Raw genomic sequence first — 24,401 nt, forward strand, 5'->3', positions numbered from 1 at the left:
TAATCAAGATTGAAACTGTATAATGTTATATGGATCAGAAGAAAAGGCACTGTGCTCGAACCATTTCTAAAAACTCCAGCAATCTCACAGAAAACTCAATAGTAAACTGTAAATTTCTATGAAAAAATTAAAAGAATTAAAGAAAAACTAGTACTTTACGGTCAAACTGAAGTTCTAGTAAATGACCATTTGCTGTATAGTGAAGCCGTGATGTAGATTCAAAGACACATAAAATGCAGATCTTTACCCTTAGACTTGGGCTCACACAGGAGAACAGCACTTCCTTTTTACCTCTATTGCCACAAGCTAAATTCCTCAATTCATTAGAGGAGAAAACACACAGTCCAACACTCTCATACATTCATCTGGCAAATGTGGCCTGAGGAATAATGATTTACTGTGGCTCATATTTCACCTGAGTGCACAGGGCAAACAGTTGACTGAAGTGTTATGGAGAAAATGCAAACTGTGGCATTTTGGACGGCTGCAACAGGACAGATGCTGTTTTGTGCCAGTTGTGAGTACATGCTTTGTGTGTTTTGGTAAATATTATATAGAATAATATTCAGATGTAGAGATGGAAAAATACAGGCTTATTTCGTGGTGCAAAAATGTACGTTGGGCCGTTTCGTGAGGACATAATTAGATTATTTACTGTGATGTCCCACTTGAGAATGGGGGTGTTGTTAAAGTGAACTATTGTGTCTTCAGATGAGTTCTTGCTGCAGGAGCTTAAGCCAGCACAGGTAGAGCTAGCATCAAATCAGGCCTGAGCCGCTGCCCTCTGCTGTACGGTCCTCCTAAAGGGCTTGCACTTATCTGCCCACGACAGAGCTGTGTGTGTGCCTTCAACACTGTCATGTAGTCTCCAGCCTCTAATCGATTGTGACACTCCACAGCCCCGATTTCTGCGCTTCAGAATTCAAACTGCCTTTTCAATGCCAATGTACAATGTTAAGCTTTTTCTTTTTTTCCATTAGAATGAATACAGCTTGTGTTCTGATTTAGAAACAACATATTTTCCTTCAGTTTAAGTAAATGCTTGTGCATTTTCACCCGCCGTGGCCCCCAACAGCGGGCCGGGGAACTGGCACTCAGCAGGGAAACTCAAACAGATCTGCGGAGTATGAGACTTAAGCCCTGTACGCAGAGAGCAGCATAAACAAACCTTATCTTCATATGAACAGTATACAGTATGTGACACAATGCGTGTTTACATACATACAGGGCATTCACAGTAAGATGATATGTGCCCTACAAAAAGTGTTAAACTGTGTAATGTCTGCTGCAGTGCCGGGTATATTATTATAAATGGTCAAGTCTAAATACACACATCTAATATTTCTTTCCAGCGCTCTTTGGGCTGTCTACTGCTCCTCCTTCCTCCTATTATCTCAAAGTCTCTGTGGTTTGGAGCCCGTCCAACAGCCTGCCTCACTGCGCTGTGGTTTTGTTCAGGAGATTTCATCTCCCCCACATCATGCCTGCAGATTGACAGCTAAGATCAGGTATGAAAACAAACAGTTACCTCTGAATCGACTGGTGAAAAGAAATCCGTCACTAATGCTCCTTCTCAAACTCTGCTGGCCCGGCTGATGCTAAGCCCTTTCTTATGCTGTACGAAAGGCTCAGTGCGGGATCTGAAATCATCAACCGTAAACAACACCACCCCGCAAAACTCGCACCGCTCCGTCTGTTACTTAAGCTTTACTTTTAGTCAAAAAAAGTTGAAGTTTCTATTTCGCACCCTTAAAAACATGTATACTAGTAAAAATCGTAAAGGTAAAGGTAGGACAAGCTCTAAAAATCTGATGTTGACGATACTATTGTATTCTTTTGTTTGTTTATTCTTTGAACATGTTCACCGCTGCAGCGTTCAGGGCAGGTTCCAACACAACTGCAGTAAAAGAATGTTTTTTTCTTTTTATGGTTTAAGCCTCGGGTCAAACCTGTCATTTCTATTGTTTAGGGCCTTTTTGTGCTTTAAGACCCATAAAATAATATTAATACATATAATCCATCCTGTGCCAACCAAATCCCATCATCTGTTAAACCACAACTACCAAGAGCTTGAAAAATGCAAAAAGATAGATTTACTTTACAATGTGGGATTACTGTAATATAGCTTTTATGACAGCTTGTCGTCTTTCTTTGGTTTGGAGATAGTGGAATGTTAGCCTTTTGTGCCAATTTGAACCTAACAATAAATGGAGCCTTGCATTCATCATAACACTTTAGATCTTAATCATGAGGTGCTTTTTGCTTGGTACCTTTGTTTGTGTTTTAATTAGGCAGACCTTGTTCATCTCCGACCCTGGGCTTCTTTTTAATTGCCCACATTTACATCAGGCAGACATCAAACGCAGAGAGAGAGACATTTGTAAGGGGGAGCACAAAGCAGCCCTTTGAAATATCTACAGTCATATGAAATGGCATGCTAATTAAAAATCTGAGGGTGCCACTGTGATAGGAGATACATTTATATATCGGGAACGGTGGTGTATTGGCTGTCTCCATAACACACACTGGCCACAGTGTATTATCAGACTCCCTACCTGTTTACAGACCAAGTAACCTTCCCATTCCTATTTATCAAACACTAGAAATAGCCTGCCTCTAATTTAACAGTGTGGCTTTCAAAAGGCCAAATCATTTTAAACATTTCACCTACTGCACTTTGATCTGGCACAGACTGTGGGCAGCTACAATCAATACTATTTAGTAAACGACATGATATACTTCATAAAAATAATATTATTAACCATATGTTTTCATACAATTAAAATTTAACACATTTTGATCACGTCAGATGAAAAACTTCAAAGCAAAGACAATATTATTTTGTCTTTACACAAGTGAACACAGTGTAACAGCCACAAAAGAAATACGTCAATAAAATGTTGAGCGAGTGCTTCTCTTCAAAACTGAAGTTGGCACAAGTCAGAAATAATTTTGCATGTAATCCTTTTACTTTGGAGAATTGTGGTATTTGGTGATTAAGATATAAAAACAGACTGGTGTTATCTGATGAACAGTACAACAGGGAGAGGGCCTGAGTGCCAGTGTTATCAGACAGCTGGTATTGTGCTGGGCTGTATAAACATGGATGTTCTCAGTAACAGTCGGTGCTGAGGTCCGAGGAGCCCTGCCCACCCGCGGCCCACCTTCAGCCTGACTAAAACACATTCTGAGGGAGTGCTGTTGGGCTTTACTTAATACGCAGCATAAGGCGTTTCCTGTCAGACACTCTTTTCCTTTGGTTCAGCTCTGTTCAGGTCAAACACAATTTGGACTGAACAATTACCAAAACGACATGTACACACTGCCCCGACAGGAGAGTCCAGCCTCACTGCCAACGAAAGTAACAACAAAAATCACTGTCCAACAGAGCTCCAGAGAAAGTGTAAACTAAGAACTATCCACATTCAAACAAAAGATGAGAACACAAGGCCATAGGCTTTTTCTTTGAACTGCAAATCAGTGTCTGAGATGATTTAGTACTAGACAGTACTTGTCAACATGCTGAAAAATCCCTTTAAAGCCACATATTTAGTGTAATTATTGTTTCCTACCTTTGACTTCTGCCAGAAGCTCGCTTGTGTTGAGTCGTTCCATTTTTTCCTTCCAGTCTTTAGAAAGAAGCTTCTCCATGCATGTAGACTCTGAAAAACACAAAATATTGATGAAATTCAACAGCTTACAACCAAACTGCTTTTTATTTCTTTTTTGACGTTTGACATTTTTAATATTTTCATTTGAATGAAAGGACTTAGGTCAAAGAGGTGATTAAATAAAATATTTGTGATGACAGGACATTGCACAGCAAACATAAAATGAGAGTCATTCTGACAGCTGAGATAAGCAGTGGGTGGAGTGAGGCATTGTGGGATAATGTAAGGGCAGAGATACACATTAAGGAGTGAGACTTGGTATGTCCGAACATTCACATAGTTGCCAATGATGAAAACAATTAACATTTGTTCAGCAGACAATGAATCAGAGGAGGAATGGCTGTAATCTGCCACGCTGTCGCTTGGGCAGCTGATAAAGAACACAGTGGGCTCGCTGACCCAGACCTCCACCATCCCAGAGCAGGAGGGGTCAGCCTGTTCCCATCCAGACACAGACACCCTGCTCCAGCCACTGCACCGTGAAATGAGCACAGAGTTTGAGAAAAGAGAATACTCATCATGCTTTCCATACATGCGTTTAGTGATCAGTGTACTGATTTAGATTTTGTTTTATAAAATGAAAAATACTGTGAATGTTCAAAAAAACCCAAAAAACTCTCTCTTGATAAACTGGGGGTAAGACCACTTCGGAGCTGATGTGGCCTGTTTTAGGGACGGCTTTCAGATACATCAAGCAGTGACCATTTTGTTTGATTGTCCTCTTCCTCCAAAGTGATGGGGGTCGACAGGACATCTAGAGTCCAGGGTCATTATAACATTGCTTCTGCTTTATTGACTTTCCAATTCCCATCTCACAGTTTGTCCCCTTGACCCAAAGAGAAGGGAGAGAAAAGGCAGCGCGTTGTTTGTGTGTGTTAACTCCCTACGTGGCACAAGATTCTTCAAAAGGGTTATGTCCAAGGGAGCATAGCACAGTTTAGCTTCCCTCTGCCCCGGGTGGAGGTTGTATCCTCTCCCCGGACAGCAACATCCCTTTGAATCATAATGCAAGCAGACATAGTTGTTTTCCCTTCAAACCCTGAAAAAGGCCTATTTACAGAGGCATAAAGGGGAATTAAAGAAACATAGACAGCATATGTTAATAAGGACACATATGCTCCGTCTCAAACACAGTTTCAACACAGATGCTCCTCCGGCACTTGATCATTAAGGAATGCACCAACATTTGGAGATAATGTGGTGCCAGCTTCCATTCTCCTCCAGTCCTCCCCCTGTGCTCCAGCTCCCTCACTTCTCCATCCCTGCACGGGCCAGACACGAACTGCCAAGTCCTCACCGGCACACACTACAGCTGGAATGCAGCGCTGTCCTCCCTGCCGTCCACCTGGGAGAGGTGAATAATGACCTAGATTACTCCATGAAATAACTCGCACCTTCCACTGTTGGAGCTGCTGGACAAAGCACAACCAAAAATGGTTTTGAACACAAAAGAAATGTATGTGTACTGTGTAATACATAAGAAACGGGTCAGAAAAAAGAGACTTAAAAATGAAACTAAGTTGTGCTCAATGCTTAAAACTTCTGTCCAATGAAAGTTTCTGCTCTTATGTGATTAGCCGAGGTCATCCCGAAGAATGAAATAGTAGAATAACCAAATGAGTTTATTTTTATTTTTCATTGGGGGCCCCTAAATCTCCTTGAGCCTCCTTGTTCACATTTCTTTGCCTCCCCTCTGGAGATAAAATGCTCTGTGGCTGGGAGTCGGCCATTCAGCTGGGATGAGAATGGAATGAAAACAATAGCCCTTATCAGGCTCTTATTTACATTTTCCCAGCGTCCCTGCAGTAGACAGCTTGGCTTGTCACCAAGCCCAGATCGCCCCACTGGACCAGGACCAACTTCCTCCAGCCCCAGTGATTCCAACGGTCCCTATGGACCCTCGCCTGGCACGGCCCCTCTGCTCTGCAGCCAGTGCAGATAGCAACATACAAGACAAAACTACTGGAGGAGAGAGCGTCCAAGATATGCTCCTATCCAGAGGGACATGGAGTGTGGACGGCTTAGCCCGACGCGGCGTCTCATTGTGACATTTCCTGCACTGGGGCTCAAAGCTGAAAAATGCCCTCAAACTAGTTTCTTTTCTTTGAGTCATCAAAAGATGGTGAAAAGTGAGCACTCCAAGTTATTACTGCCAAAATGAAAGTGTTTATCTGCAATCGGCTCTGTAATCAGGTGTACAGTCTTCCTGTGCAGGGATGGTGCGATTGATGTGGCTGAAGGAGGATGAAGGGATACACCTCGAGCCAAGATCAGCTTCAGATTAGAGTACACTTTTTCTCTGTATTAAAAACAAAGCTAATGATCCTCATAAATCTGTACAAAGGAATGTCTCTGTCTCAGTGTATGACATAAACAGTGCTTTCAGCACCTGGTCGTCAGCGCTGCCAGAGGATCATGTTCTGTAAACCACAGCTCAGGCAGGTTACAGTCAACAAGCTGCACTGACAACACAACATACCATGTTTTATTCTGTGTTATTACAATACAGATGTGTGTGTGCGTGTGTGTTGATGTTACATCAGCTTTTTAAAAATTATTATTGAAGAAAACTCAAACTAAAATACATGCAATTTATACAGAAAAAAACTGTGGAAATATCATTCTTAACATAAATATTGTTCTAAATGGCTATAAAGTATCATTATTATCACTGATCATATTTTATTTTTAAAAGTTCTGGAGAAAAATAATCCATATATTTTACATCTCTCGTCTAACAAAATTGACTAAATGTGTTGATAGATACAAACATGTCATCATGTTTCAAAAGAGTGCCAGTACAAAAATGGTTTGTTACGACATGCAGCAGTGGGTGTTAGATTTCCCTGTGTTGTCAGCAATGAAAACGTTTCAACTGTCTGTGGCCACATTCAGACTTTGTGTGTGCGCTCTATTCTCTGGGGTGAAAGATGATACTTGTGTTTGAGTGTTTGTTGTGTAGAAAGCCATTGGCAGAGAAAAGAGGGCTATCTCAGGGAGTCAAATTAGCTATAAGTCATGGATAACACACCAGGAGTCTTCCCCCTGGCAGAGCCTTGTATATCAGAGCTCCAGCCTCAAGGGGGAAATGTGCAGTCAGGACATCAATAATTAGATGGCAATGAGCATAAACATTTGGTTAAATATAAAGTAGGAACATCGTATATTAAATATCCGTAGAGAAATTTCTACAGGCTATTTGATCAACAAATCATTAAATCTTTATATGAAAAAGGAAAAAAAAAACATGAACAAAACATATAATTGTTGATTTTTTAAAATAACATGAAATGGTTAAAATACAATTCTTCCCTAAACATTACGGTGTAAATGTGGATGTAAAAATGTCTGTATTTCATTGGCCCAAATTGTGACTAAAATGTCTTTTTCAAACTCTCTTCATTCAGAGTGAGATTTGGTGCATTTGTCTAATTTAGTCATACAGCTCTAAAACTCCCTGACTCCGACTCAGACAATGATAGGCTGACGTCTAATTTCCCATCCACTCCGCACTTCACGGGAAACAAATCAAAAGTCGAGAACGATAAAAAAGAAAATGACTGTGGCACACTCCAAGGAGTCCTTTGAATATCTTAATCACAGACACACTAAAAACAAGACCCCATCATCACACCAAATAAAACATAATAATTACAAGAGGCAGTCAGGGAAGTGAAATGCAGAAAGAAAACATGTTTTTGTCATTCAGCCGGTAGTTCCTGAGACAACAGCTGTTGGATGCTGCAAATACTCCTGAAGTCTCCATAATCATGGTGTTATTGAAGTGAGGACAAAAAGGGCACTAATTGCAAGGGAGCAATCGGAACGCAATAGGTTACACACCCGGGTGATGCCGCACAATGCAACCACTAAAGAGGGAGCTGAGGGGAAAAAACACTCGCTACAACAGTGCGTTGTCGCTCATTTTCAGGCAATTACCTTTCCTCCTTGTCAACAATTTTAATAACCTTTACCATTTCCAGAAGACTTTTGGAGCAGTAAAATAACCCCAGACTAGGTTTAATCAGGAGTGATGGCATGCATACATAAAAAGGTCCATCTCCTTAAGACATGTCACTGTATAGAGAAGGAGCACCTGCTCGTGGAGGTGGGCTTTCTTTAACTGACACCTATTCATTATTCCACTTGCTGAACATCTCACTTAGACACCTTCAGACCATCCTGGTGTAAACAGCTGCTATTATTATACTCCGGGACACTGAATATACAAAAGAAATTCAGATAATGTCGTTTGTTTGCTGTTCAAAAAGTTCAAATCAAAAACAGGCCCCAGGTTTTAACTACCATAAATACTGTGAATATTTAAATAATTTATCTTACTAAAGATTGTTAAACACGTGACTTTTTGCGTTACCTTTCCTCTGATCAGTGTGTTAATCCTCCAGCGGTGACCTGGCCACTCACAGAAGCCACAGTCCCACACAGCAGCCTGACCTCTTTAAATAGGACACGTGTCTATCAAGCATATATGAATTAAGCATCCCCAAGAGGCCTCACCTCCTGAGCTGAGCACCATGTGACCTCTCCCAATCCATTTTACTGCGGCACTCTGTGGCAATCAGGCTTGAATTATTAAAGTGAGCAGTGAGCAATGATCAATTCATTGTGGCCCCTGCTCGCACAGTGCCTGCTCGTACTTCAGAAGGAATGACATTGGGAACACTTGAGTATGCTTCCAGACAATGCACATAAATGTGAAATATGTCAGACCCGATATGTCAATAATCATAACTGTACAGGCTGGGGCCATGTCCAGGCTAATCCTACAGAAATGCTATTAAATGACTGAGGGTTAAGCAGCTTCCATTGATGTGATTCTTAGCAAATGCTCACTTAAGAGAGGAGGAAAAGTTAAGGGGCATAAGAGACAGGTCGTGTGTGACAGCTGCACCGGACCAATCACCATACTACAGAAAATAATATTAATATACATAAGAAATACATATTATGTTTTTGTTGCATACTCCAATTATCTGCATGTCATTTTAGAGAAAATAATTCACAATCACATGTAGAAATGTATCCTAAAGGTGGACAATAAACAGCTCATGAAATCTGAAAATATAATTGGAGAAGCCAAGAATCTCATCCAAACTTGGTGAGAAGATGAGGAGTGAGATAAAACAGCACTCAGAGCCCCCAAAACTGCAATCTCCCCTTAAGCCGGAGAGTGGCAGCTGGCAGAACAGCTGGTGAATAGGATTAATGTCAGAAGAATGAAATAAAACTCAACATATGTCCGAGCCCGAGGTGTTGGGACTGTGCGTGATTGTGCCCCCGATGGATGCCATGTGTGCAGCTGGAAGGAGCTGCTGTGCTGCTCCTCTCTCCACCCCACAAGGTCACTTTTAAGAACTACCACCATTAAATGCTTGGATAGCAATATGAACTTTTCATCCCCTGTACATGTGTAGCTACTGCACTGTGTCTCGCAAAAATCCAAACAATGTGCAAGGAATTATTCATATAAGCATCATATTTTACACATAATATCTAAAGAAATGATGTCAAATGTACAGTGTTTGCATTGAGACTGTTGATGAATCAGTAACAGGAGAAGAACTTGCATACTAGATATAATAATTTGATTCTGATAATAATTAGAGTCCACATACTGTAATAAATTATAATAATTTCTCACAAAAATTAAATTACTGGGTACCTTGCATCGAAGGGTTTTATGGGGGGTACCCTGCAATTTAACTGTCAGCTGTAAACTTGGCGGCTAATCAATGCAGGGAAACATTCACATTTATCCAACTATGTAAAATTAATAGATATGTGAAAGAAAATGCACTGCGATCATGGCTGTTCAGTGAGATTTAGTAAATTAATGGGTGCCTGACTCCACAAGGACAAAAAGACTAATATGAACCGCGTGGATGCATTCAGCTCCGCACTGAACTTTTTGGTTAAAACAAGCTGCAACTTTATTTAATCCTAAACTTAAATATACTGTAACTTTTTTCTTACAGGAGAATGATGTTGTGACCATTAAATTAATCTAAACAATAAAAATACAAGTGTATTTAAAAATCAAAATAAATATCATTTTAAAAACATGACATCTTATAACAATCGGAGTAAATCATATTAAAGACGTTTCAATGGCAGGATTTTCAGACAAATTAAACTCTGACCTGCACAGTCTACAAAATGACAAAGAGGGAATAACCAAAGGGAGATGGCATTCATCAAATAATTATCATCATTGGCAATAAGGCTCACAGAGCAATAAAACAAATTTCTATTCGTTTCAGCTGACATTCCCATCCCATCCTCTGGCACATGTAATGTTATTGAACAAGGAGAAAGACAGTGCGCCGCGAGGGTGGAACATCTGTTTAATCGTCCTGATTAAATAGTCTCTTTGTTCAAGAGGCGGCTCATCACAGTTTGTGTACCACATTCATGCTCGCTGTTAAGAAAACAATGCAAATATGATTAAGTGTCTCATCTGCTAGTTGTCTTGTTTGCTTGTTTCATTGCGGATACAGGCGCTGGATGGCTGACGTACCTCTGACTTACAGAACAAGCCTGCAATGTGCGCTGAAATCATTAGCAGGCCACAGGGGCTGGCTGTGCCCAGGGTGTGAGTTACATTTGCACTATTTTGATCCTCGGTCAGATGACACCAGCTCTTTTGTCAAGATATGTGTGGAGAATGCTCCGTGCTGAATGCCACTGAGAGGACAGTGATACTGAGCTGGCACACAAGTCTGTCATGTAAATCTAATTCAGGCATTCTCCCACAGACATATACACAGCGGGAAAGCCTGATAACCTCACGTAGCTTACACTTGTACGACTAATATCAACTCCTTGAACAACAGGTTTTGTTGCATGTTTTTTAATAATAAAAAAACAGACTTGTTTATTTGTGCAAGTGTTTAAATCAATGCATGAGATGTTTAATTCTACTCTACGCTTTAGTGTGGAAATAATAGTTGGGACGTTGTATCTGAACTATAGCAGATATTTACCTATGGCCATTGTGTGTGTGTGTGTGTGTGTTTGGGTGAGCAAGTGTGAGGACAAACAAGGCTCTGTGCAGCCCTGGCTGTGATTTGTCTCCCAGAGACACCCGTTTCCTCCTATCAAGGGGTTCCTGTGCAGCCACTAAGTCAGGATCACAATGGGAGTTTTGTGCTGCATGGGTGCAGGGGGACCAGCTCAACAGCTGAAACCCAGGAAGATGGCCCCTGGAATGCTCCACAGCAGTTGCTACTGTTGACTAATCGGAATATGAGAAGTGGGGAAGGTGATCTTGAATGCAAAGAATGGCACATTGAAGAAGCAGCTGTTTGTTTTGTCATCTGAATGACGAAGACAGCAGAATGAGGGCAACAAAATCTATATCTCAGATAGTGTAACAGGAAACCTGCACTGCCACTTCTCTGGAGATGTGCCTGACTTATTTGAGGATCCATTTGGAATCAAATAGTAAATACATAATTTAGCAGAGGACTGGGCCCTCACACACCATTTAAAACAGATACACACCCAGGCTTGGCCTGTGAGACTGGCACTCGAGCAGCACTGCCCCAGGAAGTGACAGGCCAAGAGAAAATGTTTATGTTGCCACACACATGTACAACAGAAGAGGACAGAGAGAAACAAACAAAGGTCAGAAGACTCTCAAAGAGACAAATGTAAACGTCTGTCCATCTTTTGTAGAAGTTCACATGTGGGCTGGCAGGCTGCCCACTGCATACAGCCCAAAATCTTAACGTCTGCTTCACGGGGTGACAAGAGAGTTGATTGGCAAAGAGCAGAGGGTCTTTTGATCATGTGTCCTAACAAGCGATTCCAGCTCATGTCTGCTCAGCCTGAACAGACCTACATTACCTATTCAAACAAAAGTGACAGACCAGCGCGCTGCTCTGCTGGGCCAGAGCACCACAGGCCAAGACGGCGCATTCAAACAGCAGAGGACCCCCAGTGGAGCCGGAGCGCCGTATGAACACACGTGTGCGCAATAACACAAGCACATCTCATCTGCAGTAAGAACATACGTGTTGGTCATTAAAACAAGTGAGTGTGGCCTCTCTTCACGTGCGCGCATAAGAATAGAGATATCAGAGCAGAACATTATTTACATTTACAGGCCTTGCTGCATTGAATTAGAGGCCAACGCTATGATCACTGGAACAAAGAATCACGTTAATTAGGTGGAAATGGTTGAGACAGATGACGCGTCAGCTGGGATGAAAGACACAGTAAAAGAGGTAGACCAGAAAAAAAACAGGAGGTAAAGAATAAAGATGAGAGATTTAAGATTATTTTTCTTTTTTATATAAAATAGTAATTATGTGCATAATAGACATATCCCTGATCCTATATCCAGTATTTGTTGTAATGTTCTTTTGTTGGAGAGGATCCCCTGCAGTGTGTGTGCGAGTCTCTGTGTGGAGTCAGCAGGAGCAGTGCCACAGAGTCAAGAGTTCAGCAGAGCCCGTCAGAGCACAGGCTTAGAGCTGATCTTTTCCCCTCCCAAAGCCCTCGGCCAGCCCTGAATCTCATTACACGGCCCGTTGTAATGGAGGATAATGACCCAGGGCTACAAACACAATGCTGATCAGTGCTCCATACTCAACCTAGCGCTCAGTCATTACACAGTGATAATGCACACCTCCAGCAGCGGATTACACTCACAAATAGATAGCGGTAATAAAGCCACAGGCAACAGTAAATACATGTGAGCCAAGTGCTTCTGGTCCAGCTCTGGAGTGGGCTACTGTGGATTCATTTTACTCTGCTGCTCCTGTTTCTTTAGCCTTTTTTCAAGTCATATAACTGCATATATTTTTTTATTTTACAGTGATTTTTACAATAGCCAAGCCCCGTCCTTGTTTTGGGGACGACCATAAAGACTAAACACATACTACTGCTGTCCACTTGCATAGTATTGATTACTACTTGAGTGCATTATATAAAATTGTTCTAATTGCATGTGATTTAAATCAAGGTCACCTTGAGTTTTTATAATGGTGGATGTATTTCTTTTTTCCCCTGATACTTCATACTGACATTTTTAATTCTTGACAACGACTGTCGGGAGACTTATCCATAAATAATACATTTACAATACCTAGTAAATAAACATGGGGCACAATCGTTAGCCCTGCTGGCAACTGGGTCTAATAGAGCTTTTACAGCAAAGGTGACTATTCAGCTAAATGCGTTTGCTCACTGCTGGGGAGGACATTTTCATTCATTAGCACAGTCACAAGCACTTCAAGCACTTTAAGGACCAGAAAGGAGCAGAGAGGTAGAAGGAAAAGCACAGGGTAAAGGATAATATTCAATAGTTGGACAATGCGCAATTAAGTTAATGTCCAGCTATTGTAAAAAGGTATAATGTAAAATGATCATTAGAGGAATTGGGATAGAGCCAATTAATAATTCATACATTTATTATTAGCACCTTTTATTACACTGCGGAGACTAATAACAGCATTTATATCCTTTAAACAAAAATAAAATAAGACAAATGTGTCATGTAGCTGTTATTTGTTATTTGTCCCTTAACTAACTACAGAATTACTACAGTCTAAGTTCATCCATCAATGCGTCAAACTAGGAGATGAAACCTGATCCAGAAAAGGTTTCTGTATTGGCGCCGACATGTGATACCCGTATCAGATCCCTAAATATTATACTATATTACACAACTGCTCCAAGGTTTGTTTTACTTAAGTGGACACCCACGCACCATATAAGAGCAATGTACTGCATGAAAGTGTAACACGAACCATTTGCTCCCACTCTCTTTAGGTCAGCACTTTTATTCTGAGTTAGTGGGGACAATGAACTTTCTTGACCAGACAAGAAAACCCAGAAAAGAAAGGCAGCAGATGGTGAGGAGTCTCCGAGGACCCAAGTGATCCCGACTAGGCAGCAGAATTAGACACAACAGTTGTCATGCTTAGATAAGCGGTATATTTAGCTCATCTGTTGCTTGTGCTACATTAGCAACATCATTAAGACAACAAATGGCTCCTCTTCCTTCTTCTATGATCTTTAATAAGTTAATCCTGTTCTTTTCATTTTCCAAGCACAGGGGATTACACAAACAATCACACACTATTGTAAGTTCCCAGAGGTTCTGGGAACCTCCTTTGACTTTTTAGGCCTTGCCAATTCTTTTTAGAGTGATCACTGATCATCACCACAGAGGCTTCCTAAAGTGCCCTCGTACAGAGAGCATCTCTCAGTTTGAGGCTTTGGGGACAGCCTGCTGAACTTTGTGAGCCTCTTGTCTTGTGTCGTGCTCCCTGCTCAGAAACTAATTTCCTCCAACAAGGGAGTTTATTTTGGTGGTGATGATGCGGCGTACATGAGACAGACCCAGGCTCTATTATTAACAGGAGATTAAAACAGCTGTATGGCACTCTAAAGCAGCCTCTCCTCACTGTGCTAGCATACGGCCCTGGATTACAAGCTGCACTTGACCATTTAAATTACTGCAACAACCAGCCTTCACCAGCTGGGGCTCATTACCATAACAGCCGCCATCACTACACAGAGCTCTGACAATTCTGTCTGAAAATTCAGCTCATCAGAAACACACCGCAAGAATGTGGAGAAACATGGAGACCAAAGAAAGCAACCTCACCGTAGTGTAAGCAGCGTTTATAAAGGTTTAAAGACTCACTCTTTAACACTTCACCAAAAATATGATTAGCTTGTTATGAAATAATGTTTAAACAATACTCTATAAAAGAATACCACACTATAATAAAAAACAACAAAATATAAACGAGCTGAAGTTATTTCTACACTGAGAAATGTTATAATCTTATAAACGAGTAGTAACAGCAGATGGGCTTGTACATTTTTTAAAAAGTAAATGTTAAAACCACCACCAAAAATATTTTTGTTTTGGTCATTTTTAAAGTACTCAAATTATATACTGAAAACTTCTGACTTTGAGCAAATCCCTGCAGTGTTTCAGCACCTTAATGATCTTAGTGTCTGGTTAAATACTTGGTTAGAGACTGATACAAAGATCAGCCAACAAACACTTACAAAAGAAGAGGGAAATTATTTTAGGCTAACAGTGGTCTAATTTATTCATCTGATGAAGTGCTTAAGCAAAGAGCTCCCCAGACACTAAATGAGACACATGCATTCCCGAGAGGCTTTAACATTTGATTGGATGTAGTTATATTACTGCAGCCCTAATTAAGAAGGGAGATGTGTTTCAGCAGCGCTTTCAAATATTTGTTTTTCTGCCATACTCTTGATAAACTGCAGGCTGTGGGAGGAAGAGTCAACCAGGGGAAAGTATGAATATGGCAATATATAAAAACATCAACGTCCACGGGAAGAATCGGGGGAAAATATATTTGATAGTTTTCTGACTTTAGGTAGCTTCGGTGCGATAAGTATTCAGTGGAATCATAAAGGGGCAATTTTCCTGGCATTAACTTTTATAATTTTTACAGTGGTAGAGTTTGCCTTGGCACGAGGGCAGACCACATTTCTGCTGCTGTACTCTGCTCCATAGGATTTGTCACACTGGAAAAGGGTCAAAACAAACACTGGAAACACGTCAGAAATCCCAATGCGTGCTTTTGTCAGCTGCAGAAAAAAACAACAGACCTGCCACAAGAGACACTATGAAACTTAAGAAAATAGGAATTATTACACAGCTCTGGAAAATATAAGAGATCGCTGCAATTTATTCCTAAATAAAACAAAATGTAGAGTATCCCTTTAAACATTCCAAAATAAAAGTTGTGAGTGAAAAAGAAAATCGTAGTAAATGAGTAGTCGAGTATAAAATAATTTCGATACTTCTTGAGAAAACCTTGACCTTATAAGAAAAGAAAGCCTTATATATATTTTTTTTTAATTTTTATATTCTAATCATTTTATTTCCATCAACTTAATACTTTTAAGTGCAATAGTTTTATACAATAATTTTCTGCAGCCAAAGTTTTTTGTTTTATTGCACCAAAAAGATACCAGATTCTCCTATTTTATTGCAGTTGTCTTTCCATTTTTCCAGAGTTGTAAACGCTGTGTAATGATGTACCTGCAGCACACACACACACACACACACACACACACGCACACACACACGCACACAGAGCTACAGCAGAGGCATACCGTCTTGCTCTGTCTTTGTCATCTCCTCCAGTTTCTTCTGCTTCAGCGTATCCACGACGTCGGCCAGGCTTCCTTTGCGCCGCTCCGGAGTGCCAAAGGCCGATCCACTCAGCAGGTCGCCTCGCTCCCGGGCCCCCTCCTCCGGCTTGTGCGGGGAAGTGGAATTGTTCCGGAAGGAGTACAGGGAACATACTTTATTGCTGTCAGATTCCTGTAAAGACAAACAAATGTTGGGAGAAGGGGTGATGGCAACAAGGGATGAAGGTTTTATTAAATGATAAGTGTGTTCCCGCGCTCCATCAAAGCACCATTGAGCTTTTTGACAGTCCACTATTGAAACACGGTGATTGCTAGGTTTTTGCAGCTCAGAGTGATTTGACTTCTCTGCGGCTTTCAAACAGTATCTTCAACAGAACTCGCTGCACTGGTAAATGAGATATGACACGTGAAAAATGGAGATGAAATGATGAGGTACATTTTCATAGGGCATATCCATAATGTGCTCCGGCTTTACTTTTCATGTGTCGAGATCACACAGAAAAACCTCCCAACTGTAATTTCTTAAATTGCTTTTGAGTGTGCATTTGTGTTACGGTGACTGCTGTGTAATTTGTTCATTTTCTACTAGAAAGCTATTCTCAGCTGAGTGCCTTGAGCCATCATAAATCTGTGTCCTGTCTCGGGCTGTTGTTGTTTTTCAGTCCCACCTGTGTATGGTTTAGTATTTAACTAAAGGCCCTGTCTCTGGCTGACTGGATAAGTGCTCTCTGTGCACAAACAAAGATATGAGGGGGAAAAGGACAAGAAAGGTGGAGAGTTTGAAGGATACCTCGCACACAGGAGCACACTCATTACATTTCACTACATCAGCACCAGACCAAGTGAATAAACAGGACACATCCTTATAAACGAGAAAAAAGAAAAAAAACATGGCAAAAAAGCATTTGTACAAACAACAAATGTATTTTTCCATGAGGAGACAGATAATGTCCTAAAGGAATGTAAGGATCCTCTAAATGTGCAGACATTGTCAGTGCAGGTTTTGCAGCCACAGTGAGCTCAGAGGTGTACGGTGGTCTCGCTCATGTGCCAGAGTGGCAGAACAGAACGGCCCACTGCCCCGGCCTCGGCGCCAGGGTTACTGATTAGGGTGCGTGGCAGACAAAGTGGAGGGTGCTCGAGGGTGCAGCGACAGCGGGTTAATCAGCTGGCTCTGGGTCAGGACACAGCCCACACAGATGCAAAGCCGGCAACATGTCAGGTCCTCCTGAGGTCTGTATCCACTCACTCATCTGTCAGACAATGTGTCTTTCAACCTTTATTATAGATTAATTTAACTTTGTGTATGTAGAGTAGTTTAAGGGAATGGATGTCTACTGCATAGTATTAAAGTGTTGGACTAAAGAAAACGTGTTTAAGTGATGACGCCTGTGCAGACGCCTCCTCCCTCGACCTCATGACAGCCCTTTGTCCTGGACCTAATGATGTGGATGTGTGTGATTGTGCTGCTATGTTCAGATGCAGAGGATCGTAGGAGCCAACTGCAGCGTTACTTCAGAGGCCCTCTGGGTCTCTTTTCCATAGAGCCGTCTGTCACAGACAACCACCTGCCTCTTCTATCTACAGCACACAAGTGCCTAAGCTCCTCCTGAACACAGGCTTATATCAAAGAAGTCCTCACTTTCCATGTACAATGTGTCTATATGTGCCCCAGAAGAAAACAAAACATGTCTTTTGGCCACAATATTTCAGAAGCAACAAGGCTTTACTCAAAGCAGAGAAAAGGGATTTAAACATTTGGGAAACAGTGAGAGGTCCCCAGTTTAACCTAATAATAGCTAATGGTTTAGTTTTGGCAGAGCTGCAAATGGGCAATCCCCGAATCCCTGAGGTTTCACAGCATTAAGGGACTATGGAGCTGGAGCCTGTGATAAACTCATTTTTGGACATGGAAGTAACAATGAGCCCCTGCTGAGAGGGGGCTGGAACAACCACAGGACAAATCATCATAGACTATCATTTTCTATTTTGTACTATACTTTTACACCATTTTAACAAATGTGTGCGGTATTTTTTTATTATTGTTCCTTGGACATATTTTACTATTTGTGATCCATAAACAAACAGTAATGTAAATGTAAACGCCTGTATTATTAAAGTATCTGTAAAATGTGAAGAATAGAGATGTTCCTACCATCCGCTGCTGTGCGGACAACAGGCTGTCCCAGTCGCTCTCCGGCGGCACACTGCTGAGGGGCTGCACCTCTTCAGGGTGGCCTTTTCCATGGAGGAGATTGTGCAGGGGCAGCTGTGGAGTGCAGTGGGCCTCAGCACTATCGTCTTTCTCCCAGGACAAGTGCTCCTGGTTCATGGGGTCTTCTCCGTCCACCACCGAAGCAAAAGGAGACGTGGCTGCTTTGGAAGACATGACTCGGCTGGAAAGAAACATTTCAATAGTTTTAATAATTGCTTAAATGCATAACTAACTGGTATTGAACAGACTGACAGACCAACAAATCACACTTTAAAATGAAAAGTGACACCAGGACAACATTTGCAAGTCAGACTTTCATGAATATTACAGTGAAGGTTTGACATATCAGGTGTTAGTTTTTTATTATTAAGTTTTTACTTCACCATTGAAATTATTTTGGTGAGGAATTTGTACTATGAAAATCACTTTTCTCACAATTAATGACGCGTCATTCTTGCAGTGTGCCGCAATGAATGAAATTAGAAGTGTTGTGGTTGTAGATTGAATTATTCATTTGGTATTTAATTAAAGAAAAGGATAACATGGCCTTACCAATTATGAGAAAAAGATTGGAAAGGATCCAAAGCATACTGGTTTATATTCTTGTATAGTACACTCATTCTGGGCTGCAGGTTAAGAATAGGGCTCAGCTTTAGTTGTAAACAAGACAAAACATAGTGAAAATGTAATGATTGGTTAACAGTGGCCTTTTTCTTTACTCCACTTCAGGATGAGTGAGAGCGTCCCTCCTTAAGGCTTGTCTGGTTTAGTTTCAGGACATGTTGACTTTTTATTTCATGCAGCAAAACAACCAATACACGTCTACTCTCTACAGTCTTCAGTGAATCACAGATTGAAAATAAGTCCAGTAAATACCTCAGACGACTCGTCTGTAATGGCTTCTCAGAATTATAATGATTCACTTTTTGAAAAATAATATGTTCTGCCCAAATATAAAGCACAGTGTGAATGAACAGGCACTGCAGCACAGTGAGTGAACAATGATCCAAGTTCATCTCCTGTGTGTCAACAGCTGTTTAAACAGACCTGAACAGGTCGCTGGTGCATGCATTTGTGCTTTTCAAAAAGTTACATAATATATTCAATAAGAATGAACTCATATTGAACACAAATAAACTTTAAAAAGTCACAGCGACGTATCCAGTTTTAATAACGTCTGTGTTTCCTGTGGTATATAGAGTTCATTCTTTTATTAATGTCTCCAAAACGTTTCAGCTCAAAGTGCAGCAGACACACTGTTCTCAATGGAGTGTGTGAGTGAAACAAAGCACTGCTTCTGTACTACACCGTAAGTCAAGTGGTATTATTTTACCGTTTAAATATTCAGTCTCTTAGGCACTTTTACTATGGTCTCCAGCCATCAGTCAAACTGCTGAGGCGTGAGTGAGAGAATAGGAGAGAGGACGATCCTCTTGTAACATGTGTCTACAGCAATCTTGTTAAAGAATGCAACAGATCTGCAGCAGTCTCCATAACAGTATTTGTCAGCAGGAGTTAATAATTTATTAGTAGCGCTCGGAGGGCTGCGCTCAGGCAGCTAAAGAGTGCGCCCGCCCCCACCCCTGACCGGGCCCATACCAAACTATTCATGACATGTGAAAGGGAAAGGGGCGATGTGGCAGCCAAAATCTGCTAATCGTTTTATGCTCAAATCAGATGTCTGTGTTTTTGCATACATGAGTCTAACACGGAGACAAAAGCAAGAAAAATAAAAATTCCTCTAAATCTTTACATCTGTTTAATAATGGTACATGCAGCCACCTACAATAAATGAAAAGCCTCTTGACAGACAGAGAAAAGTAGCTTATAAATCCCAGGTGATGCCTCCTTCATGCTTGATTACACAATAACAATAGACAGCTAACAAACCAAGGTAATCAATAAGGACATGAATCACTGGCTTCCTGTCTGCTTTCAGCGAAACACTCAGTCGACGTGCAGTTCACATCAAAATGAGGCCTGTGCTAAATATATCTCACAATATTACAGACATACACAGGCTTAAGACTAAGTTCTCTAGTCATGGACTCATATGGCCAGGAATGCTTTGAGTCATGAATTGTTCCCGGCGATAATGTTTCATCATGGCGCAAAACAACCTCTGTTTAATTGGCTGGGCATTAGAGGGGTGTTGTGTGCTGCTCATCTCGAGGTCTTATGACGCTCAGCCATGTGTCCTGAGCTATCCCGTTTCCTCTTTCATCATAAAAGGGTCCAACTGCCTGTCACCCACACTATCTGCTCTGTTAAGCTGTTTACCTTTTATAGACAATGGTGATGGGTAACCCCACACCGGTGATCCCCTGCCAGCCCACCCTGTTTGCAATCATCCAATCTATACCGGTCATGGCATAATTACTTTCATCAAAAATGTACGGAAAATAATTCACTATGTCTTTGAGAAAGTCTTCATGCAATGTTTATGTCCGCTGTCTGTCTGAGCAGTTTGTGTGTGACTGAACTTGAGGGTGTCTGCGGTAATTGTCACTATTAAAAGCTCTCAAAGGATCTGGCACCTGTTCTCTTTCATCAGAATAGTGCTGCAGGAGCTTTCAAACACACTCCCCCCATAACGTTTCAGTATTTATGGAGTCAAGAACATAAAACAAGCCAATAATCATATACTTTAAAGCAGATTCTGGGATTACCTGGATTGAAATGTATTTATGAGGGTCAGATGCTAAATAGTTTTACACAATAAACAATCATTTAAATGTGTGCATACAATATGACATTAGTAAAAAGTGTTTGATGTTTTGTGCCACTCCTTAGTCAGAGTCATAAAACAATGAGCACAGACGTGATTCTGAACATGTCTAAATGAAAGTGAAAGGTGGTGGGGGAGGTAGTGCACAGTCGTGTGAGAAAGTCCTCCGGGGTAGGTCCTGTTCTAACAGGTGCCAGGGCAGGCTTCCTCTGGGTTCCTCACCTGCCATAATGAGATATTACGACCTGACAGCTCCCAGCTGGAGCAGCACTGACACGAATCCACCGTTTAGCACAATTAAATTATCACCCTCTATTGTGATTGTGCCACGCTGTGCCGCAGCCAGCTTTCTGGATACATAATCAACTCTTAATAACTGCAGCGCATGGCGCACTTTTTCTGCTCAGATGCATCCACTGTGCACAAATGCTTATGAACGCAAAGAAAACCTTTTTTACATATCAATTTCCATTATGTTTCATGAAGAGAAAAAGGAGACCTCAGCTGACAGAGTATAATTGCAGATAATGATACTAAAATATCAGAAATGGTTGTGAAAATACAGACTTTTCGACTAGCCAGCCCACAGCCCAGTCACAGGAGACTTGTCTAAATGAATTTGTTTAAATTGTTCCTCCATTATTGTTGACCTTCCCCTGCAAAAAGTCAACTCAATTACACAAGCACTCCATCGTCACTTCACACCCTCTCCTGATGCCTTTTCTATTAGAAAGTGCCACAGTTACCGCAGCTAAAGCCCACACTCGAAGGCTAGCCGCCCAGAGCAAATTAAGCAAGCCACCTGAAGTGTACACTTTACATACTGAGCAGAGCAGTCATAATTACTTTGGCGGGTAAATTATTTGCAATAATATGCTACTGGAGGAAGTGCCTTGTGTGTTACTTTAAACAGTGGTGCAGCTGCTCAACAGTGTCTGGAGCAGAGCACAGCACGGCGCCTCCAGGTGGAAGTGTCCCAGGCTGCAGCTCAGGGGGCTCCCACAGACGCCTGTCCTGCTCTGCCGTACTGCATCTCAGGGCTCGACACGTCAGGGGCAAGGAGGCATGGGACAACACTGACGTTTGGTGGCACGATTATCATGGCCAAAATAATTACGATTACCGAGAATTATTAAAGTAGCTGATAGTTTAAAAATGCTCTGGTTATGAATAATTGTAATGTTAATATTATGAGTAGGGTCCATATTTAATGGATAAGTAAGTTTGTTCTGCACAGTTTGGTGATACAATGTCAATTTCCTTTGTTTGCGATTATCATGATTATAAAACGTCCCACCAGCGATTATGGTCGACCCTTTTTATCACCATAAACAATATTAGTGTTTATTGTCCCATCTCTAGGTACAAGCTTTCACATGTCACATTCAAGCTCACACTAGGAAATGATGCTGCTGTGTATACTCTTCTGTAATGACAAAAACCCAGCCCCAAACCTGGATAAATGTAGAGGACTGTGTGAGAAAAGAAATGCAAAACTATATCTGTAAACATTAACCCAAGAGGCAGGTCGTATTCAATGAAATTTACCGAGTATTTACCAAGTCATTGTAACAGTAAAACTACAGGAGCACACACTGAAAGTTCGCTGTCTGCTTATTTCACTTTTGCCACATTTATCTGAACCTCCCGACTCAAGTCATCACCTAACACGAGCGTCTTTCTCGAGCTACAGTGCGGCTTTGTGACTTGCCTCGTGGTTGACAGTAAGTTATGAGCCCTTTGTGAGCACCAGAAGGAAAACAGAGATCAGAATTTGGCAAGAACATAGTAAACCAGAAAACTCCTGTTCATGGAACCTGGAGTTTTCGGAGAAACAATCAGACATTGTTAAAGCAGAGAAAGGCTGCGGTGACACATGAAATATAGAGGGGCCCCTTATGTCAAAGAGTAAACAAAGCACTTTTCACATCGAGTCGTTTTGCCATTCATTACAATATTTTTTTTGCAAGTAGTTATCTCAGTCATCAGAAGAAGAACGAGCCAAGATTTAGATTTATGGTTTTGGACAGTGCATCCCAGATTATTATCCAAGACAATGAACTTAAATTTGAATTAATGTTTAAGGTTGTAATTAATAATATGTTGCAGATGATGGCAGAGGACAGAAAGCCAAATGTAAGTAGAGAATTATGGTACTGTACATTGTGGTAAAGACTCCAAAGGCGTCTCAAGTCTTGCCATGATGAGGTCATAGCTGGCACTGGCGTTGGTAGAACCGCTGCTGGTTTGGACACAACAGTGGCACTTTCTGCACCACCACTACCTGCCTCTTTTCTTACTCAGCTGCAGGGGCTCACATGACCAGCTCCCCAAAACCACACGTTTGTAAAGTCTACAAAAAGAATAGTAGCTTTGTTACCATTCATTCTGGTTAAAAAATGATATATTTGGCGAGGGGGAAATGAGGAAATTACCTTCAACATTATTATAATTAAAACGTTTTTCAATTCAAGACGCTGGGAGCACAACATCTCATTAGCTTCAGTCTGACCAGTCCCTTGTTCTATAGTATTTTTCCAGCCTTATTCTTATCGGGCCCTTTTGAATAAATGAATTGCATTGAATGGACGCAAATCTGTCTCTCTCCTTTGTGACGACTGGATTTTGCCAACTCCCTTTGTCTTTGGCTTCTTGAGTATTTTTGGGCTGTGAGGGGCTGGGATGGGACTGAGGAGAGGGGGCGCTATCGCAGTGTTTCATGTGACATGTCAATTGGAAAATCAAAACAGGGGTAGTTCATTTGCTCCACCCAGATGAGGCCATCTATCCAAGCCAGGATAAATAGGGGTCAGGCAAGCCACACCTCAAAGATTTATGATTAAGGCTTATTATAGTGGGAAACTGACATTGATTGCTGATTTAAAGCAGTGAAACCAATTAATTTAGCAGTGGTGAATAGAAAGCATGGTCAACAGTGTGTGTCGTTCTGACAGGTTGGACAAGAGCGAGAAGAGCAAAAGTGAGAGCCCAAATGAGTGTGTTTGGAGGTGGTTAAAAGTTACCAAATGTGATTGACAGCTGATACAAAAAAAGAGACTGGTGAAAAACGAGATCTAAGGAGCAGGCCCTGAGCCCAGGCCACTGATCTGAGTAATTGCCCCAAAATTTGGTTCAGAGCAGACATGTACAAGCTGCTGTTTTAGCAATGCTAAGATGGTTTCATTCACAGGCCCGCACTGAGAAGCCGGGTAAATGAATGTGAAACATAGTCCTAATAAAATCAGAGGGTTGACAGACATGGTTGAACAGAAAAATGTGCAGTATTTTCACTTGGGGGAAGCGGCCACTGTAGTGGATTAGACGCTGACTAAAACACAAAAAGCAGTGTGTCTGCAGGAGCTATGTGTCTGACCACAATACAGTGGTACTGTGCTCTGACTCTGCAGTCACCCACACCCACAGGGACCCACATGGACCCACAGGGACCCACATGGACCTACAGCACCTAAAGCTGTTAGACTCACCACAACATATTAAGGGCCGGTGCTAGCGACAGTTGCCTCGCTCTGCTCGGTTGCCTCTTATAGTTTCTGGGGCCTGTTCAGTGGGAGATGTGTTTACAAACATCATTTACTGAGAGACTTCCTGC

General features: G+C 41.4%; 1 protein-coding gene across 1 annotated transcript in view; it reads right to left on the reverse strand.

Moving 5' to 3' along the window:
- Nucleotides 1-24,401, reverse strand: part of sox6 (SRY-box transcription factor 6) — a 94,739-nt gene that overhangs the window by 43,787 nt on the left and 26,551 nt on the right. Inside the window, exons 5-7 of the mRNA XM_033983214.2 lie at nucleotides 18,004-18,244; nucleotides 15,810-16,020; nucleotides 3,573-3,662 (exon numbers count right to left, since the gene is read on the reverse strand). Coding sequence (XP_033839105.1) covers nucleotides 3,573-3,662; nucleotides 15,810-16,020; nucleotides 18,004-18,244 — 542 coding nt within the window. The remainder of the gene's footprint in view (nucleotides 1-3,572; nucleotides 3,663-15,809; nucleotides 16,021-18,003; nucleotides 18,245-24,401) is intronic.

The sequence above is a fragment of the Periophthalmus magnuspinnatus genome, chromosome 3, assembly GCF_009829125.3.
Source record: "Periophthalmus magnuspinnatus isolate fPerMag1 chromosome 3, fPerMag1.2.pri, whole genome shotgun sequence".
NCBI classification, from domain to species: Eukaryota; Metazoa; Chordata; class Actinopteri; order Gobiiformes; family Gobiidae; genus Periophthalmus; species Periophthalmus magnuspinnatus.